The sequence below is a fragment of the Pteropus alecto genome, unplaced genomic scaffold (assembly GCF_000325575.1).
Source record: "Pteropus alecto unplaced genomic scaffold, ASM32557v1 scaffold186, whole genome shotgun sequence".
Taxonomy (NCBI): domain Eukaryota; kingdom Metazoa; phylum Chordata; class Mammalia; order Chiroptera; family Pteropodidae; genus Pteropus; species Pteropus alecto.
The window spans coordinates 1535904-1541707 of record NW_006439190.1 but is presented as its reverse complement, the minus strand read 5'-3'; the positions used below and the strand labels follow the sequence as shown (position 1 = coordinate 1541707).

The window sequence follows — 5804 nt, the reverse complement described above, 5'->3', positions numbered from 1 at the left end:
CTAAGGATAGAATGATAATTCTCATGAAGTTTGTGGGAAAATACTGTTTGAGTTGCTGTATTGAACATTATTTAACCAAAGGCGAAGCCATAAACATAACCATCCCCAGATCCCTCCCCAAGACCCCCAGAATGGCTTCCAAGACAAAACAGAAGATTCCCTTTTTCCACTCAACTCAAACCTTAAAAAAAAAATTTAATATAGCACTTAATTCTAAACATTGTGCAAAATATTATGAAAGTCAGGTCTTGTAGGTCCCAAAAACATTTCCTGTGATCTAGATCATAATTAAAATTGCCACTGCAGTTCTAAGCAGAAACTTTGAGAAAAATTTTAAGATACTTCTGACGCAAATACTTCTGGGGATGTAAACATCTGGATTAACAACTGACTTGGTTTAGGAAAGAAAGAGAGAAGGATGCCATGACAACTTAAGAAAGAAGGATACCATTAACTTAAAATATTCATTTTCTATCATGTTGCTATGAAGTAATTTCTAAATTTGAGAACAAGAAACAGGTAATTATCTTTAAAAAGATAAACAGGAAATACTGGCAGCTCTCATTCCTAGATTGGTTGTTTGCCAGAAATGCTGAGCCTCCTTCTTGTTCCTCATTCCATCACCACATAATCCCCACACCAATATGTCACATGATCTCGAAGAGTGAACTTGACCACTTGCTCCAACTCTTCCTCCAACAAAGAGATCCAAGAGTGAGTAGCTGCTCTGGGGGACCAGTACAAAACCAGGGAGTAACCACGTGGCCTCTGGTTGCTCAAACTTTCTGAGGAAATGAGAAAAAAGAATTTGGCTAGAAAAGAAAATTTCGTCAAGGATAGAGTATCTTTCTTCACGTTTATGTCCAAAGGAAGAGATGAAATACACATCTCTGCCCAGGAACAGGAAATGAAAGGTACTGTCTTCAAATAGGCAAAGCACATATCTGAGAGGAGAAGAGGAGTGTGACATGGATCTTTCCACAAGAGTGAGAAGTTTCCACAAGAGTGAGACTACGCACAGTCCTTCCACACATCTATCCAGTGAAGAGAGGTGTGAAGAAGACTGAGCAGGAGACAAAGGCCCTGAGTCAAACAACTTCCTGGGCTCCCCAATGTTGAATGAACACACCCTCCCGAAGCTGGCCCCTGCACTACCTCATTGTGTTCACTTCTGTCCTCTTGCCTCTTTGTAACAGATTGCCCTTCAAGGCGCCTTTTCTATCACCACCGCCAATGCTGTAGTTGGGGCCACTCTTTAACAAGGGGTTCTGCATGCATCCAGCTGCTCCAACATAGCTCTCAGGAACAGATGGGCCATCGCCAGTGACAGTCTTCAGTTATTGGCTCAAATAAACTCTTATAAAATTTTCTATAGGTTTGGACTTTTTTTGTCAACACTTTTAAACCACATACACTTGTTACTTTAAAATAAAAAGAAGGACCATAGACAGTAAGACAGAGATGCTGGTATAGCAAAATCGATGGTTCTCCATCCTAACTCAAGCTCTGGAGCTCTATAGAGGGAAACAAAAGTGGGGAGACTGTGAGATGCCCCTGGGCAGGGTGGGGCCTGTGTTTTACTGGTAGGAATGTCATTGTGGCCTGCGCAGGAGGCAGCCAGGCAAATTGCAGGGGTGTGATACTATGATTTATGATAAATATACATTTGGTCTTCCTATTTCTAGCACAGAGCTAAACCTTTGGAATTCCTAAGCAATAAAGAATTCTGTTATGTTAATGATGTGACTTTTGGAAGCATCCAAGGCTGTTTGTCAGGTGAACCAACCATGTGATTGGAAGGTTGGAAATTTCTCCCACCCCCTGACCTCCAGGGAGAGGAGAGGGCTGGAGGCTGAATCAATCACAGTGGCCAATGATTTAATCAATCATGTTTATGAAAGAAGACCTTAACAACCCAAGAGAACATTGTTCAGAAAGCTTCCTTCCTGGTTGTGAACACGAGGATATTTGAGGAGAGTGGCATGGCGTGCCTGGAGTGGGCATGGAAACTCTGAAACTCATTCCCACGCCTTGCCCTTTGCATTTCTTCCACTGGCTGTTCCTGACTTACATCCTTTTACAGGAAACTGGAAATTTGGTAAGTATGATGTTTCTCTGAGTTCTGTGAGCCGCTGTCGCGAACCAACCAAATCGTAGGAGGGGGTTATGGCAACCTCCAATACGTAGCCAGTCGGTCAGAAGCACAGGTGACAACCTGGTCTCGTGACTAGTGTCTGAAGTGAGAGGCAGTTTTACAGGACTGAGCCTTTATCCAATGGAATCTAATGCTCTCAGAAAATGGTTTCAGGATTGAGTTGAACCGTAAGACACTCAGCTGCTGTTCAGAAAATCTCTTGTTAGTGTGGGGGAACCTCTCCACCACTGCAACATTGGAACTGGTACCAGAACCTACTTAAGGGACTAAAATAGGAGACAACTATTGGAGTTTTGATGTCGCCTCACCACCATTCTCATTACTTTAGAATAAACACGGCCTGGTCTAGGGATCCTATCACGCCCTGTGCTTTGGAGGAAAAGGTGGGAACTAGTAACCGCCCCCCCACAACTACTGCCTCCCAGAACGAATGATCGTCTGGTGCCCCAACTCTCCCTGGGATGCCCCCACCCCTGCCTGGGCTCAGCACCCATGGGGATTGACACTGAGAGATCTGTGCTCTCACAGCTGCCTACAAGACAGCATCCCAGTGGCAAATGGAGTCAGGCTAAAATTACTAGATGTTTGAGGAGCAGAAGCACTTCAAAAGGAAAACAAATAGATTCCATCAAAAGCAAAAATATTAGCAGAGTCTGAATAATTTAAAATTAGCTTAATTTTAAATTTAATGAGAAGCGAAGAGATACAATGGATAGAAACAGAAGTATTATCCAGGTGTTAATCTATGTAGCAGGTGACCCATAAAGAGAGAGAAAATAAAAATGAAGAAAAGGACTTATTTGAAGGAATAGTAAATATTAATTTTTTAGAATTAAAAAAAATGATTAGCCTCAAATAGAAAGGACTCAGAGACTGAAAAGAGGGAAATAGGACAAATTCCTACATAGATGCAATATACTGTAATTTAAGAATATTAATATTAAACTTAATATAAAGAATATTGACAGAAAATAACTTAGTACATATGATTTTAGATCCAGTCAAATATGAGGGTATGATTTTTAAAAAAATCCTTATGCAGATATGGCCTTAGAATATATGCTTCAAAAACTCACACTGGAAAATTTTGGATGAAGTACTTAAAAAAAGAAAAGCAATATATCCAGCAGAGACTACAAAAAATAAATGAAGGAAAAATAAAATATACTTTAGTAAATACTCTAGTAAAGTTGGTTGTTGCCTTAAAAAGGGTGGGGGTGGGGGGGACTAAGGCTAAATGGTGGCTGCCCTTCCAGCCTTGTTCTGGCATCAGAGAGTTTGGAGAAACATGGCAGAGTGAGAGACGTCCCCAGATCTCTCCCCTTGAAACAACAATAAGCTGAACATCTAAAACTTGACCAAAAAAAAAAAACAAAAAAAAACAATCAAACTGTACACCAGCACGTCTGAGCGTGGGACCTGCGCATAAAAGCTACCACAGGTCAGAACCCCAGGCGTCAGGCAGTGGACTGGGGGAAATAAAGAAGCTGCCTCTCGCCGCCACCAGAGCTATCTGGAGGAGGAGAAGGAGGGGAGAAGATAAGGCGAGTTCCCTGAATAACCCTGCTTGGGAGTGCTGTGAGCTCCACACAGCCGGAGGCAGGGCCCAGTCATCGGGGCAGAAAGCAGAGAAGCAGGACGGCAGAGAAAAAACAGTTGACATTTACCAGCTGTGGTTGTAAAACAGAGGCTGAGCAGCAGCCTCCATTCTTGAACCCAGAGGGTCCCTTCCCCCATAATCTCCGAGACTGAACACCATGGATTCCCAGGGGAGTCTGAGCAAACACTACCAAAACTGTCGCTAACACTGGCAGGGACTTAGACTAAGAGTAGTGAACGCAATTAAGATTCTACATGTAAATGTAAATGGACCGAACTCACCAATAAAAAGGCACAGAGTTGCAGAATGTATCAATAACCAAAACCCAACCATATGCTGCCTCCAGGAGACACATCTCAGTTCCAAAGACAAATATACACTCAAAGTGAAACGGCGGAAAATAATATATCAAGCAAATGGCATTCAGAGAAAAGCAAGAGTAGCAGTACTAATATTGGATGAAATAGACTTCGAAATAAAAAAGGTAAAGAAAGATACTGAGGGACACTTCATAATGATAAAGGGAATCAAGCATCAAGAAGATGTAACACATTTTAATATCTATGCTTTCAATCAGGGTGCCCCGAAGTATGTAAAGCAATTACTAACAGAACTAAAAAAAGAAACAGACCAAAATGCTATCGTAGTAAGAGACACAAATACCCCACTGTCATCCAAAAAGAAAATCAATAAGGAAATAACATCCTTAAATGATACATTAGACCAACTGGACATAATTGATATTTACAGAGCCTTTCATCCCAAAACAGCTACTTATACATTCTTCTCTGTGCACATGGAACATTCTTAAAGATTAACCACATACTGGGACACAGAGAGAGCCTCAACAAATATAAGAGGGTTGAAATCATACCAACCATATTCTCTGATCATAATGCTTTGAAACTAGAGATCAGCTGTAAAAATAAAGCAGAAACAACCACAAATACATGGACATTAAACAGCATACTACTGAAGAATAACTGGATAAGAGAAGAAATAAAAAGAGAGGTCAAGACATACATAGAAACAAATGATAATGACAGTACAACATATCAAAACTTTTGGGACATGGCAAAAGTGGTCATAAGAGGAAAGTTCATATCATTACAGGCCTACCTCCAAAAACAAGAACGAGCCCAAATAAACAACTTAACACTTCATATTTAAAAACTAGAAAAGGAAGAACAAATGAAGACTAAATTCAGGAGAAGGAAAGAAATCATCAAATTAGAGCAGAAATAAATGAAATTGAAAACAGAAAAACAATAGAAAAAATAAATGCAACAAAGAGCTGGTTCTTTGAAAAGGTTCATAAAATTGACAAACCCCTGGCTAGACTCACTCAAGAAAAAAGAGAAAGGACACAAATAAACAAAATCAGGGATGAAAGAGGGGAAATTACGACAGACACTGCAGAAATACAAAGGATCATACAAGAATATTATGAAAAAGTATATGACATCAAATTTTATAACCTAGAAGAAATGGACCAGTACTTAGAAAAATATAACCTCCTAGACTGAATCAAGAAGAACTGGAAAGTCTAAATCTAAATAAACCAGCAGTATGGAAATTGAAACAATTATCGAAAACCTACCAAAAAGTAAAAGTTCAAGACCAGATGGCTTCGCCAGTGAATTATACCAAACATTCAAGGATTTAATACATATTCTCCTCAAACTCTTCCAAAAAAATGCAAGAGGAGGTGATACTTCTCAATTCATTTTATGAGGCCAATATTACCCTGACACCAAAACCTGGTAAAGATAACACAAAAAAGAACTACAGACCAATATCTCTCATGAACACAGATACAAAAATCCTAAATAAGATACTAGCGAAATGAATATAGCAACATATTAAAAAGATTACACACCACAATCAAGTGAGCTTCATTCCAGAGGCACAGGGATGGTTCAACATATCCAAATCAATTAATGTGATACATCACATAAACAAATAAAAAAAAATAAGAATCATATGATCATATCAATAGATGCAGAAAAAGCCTTTGACAAGATACAGCACCCATTTATGATCAAAACA

At 39.6% G+C, this 5804-nt stretch overlaps 1 protein-coding gene across 1 annotated transcript in view; it reads right to left on the bottom strand.

The window, feature by feature from the left end:
- The window catches only part of LYG2 (lysozyme g2), a 4656-nt gene extending 3382 nt beyond the window's left edge, over positions 1–1274 (bottom strand). Inside the window, 2 exon segments of the mRNA XM_025049822.1 lie at positions 641–785; positions 1156–1274. Of these exon segments, the coding sequence (XP_024905590.1) occupies positions 641–785; positions 1156–1274 (264 nt within the window).
- Positions 1275–5804: the final 4530 nt, after the last annotated feature.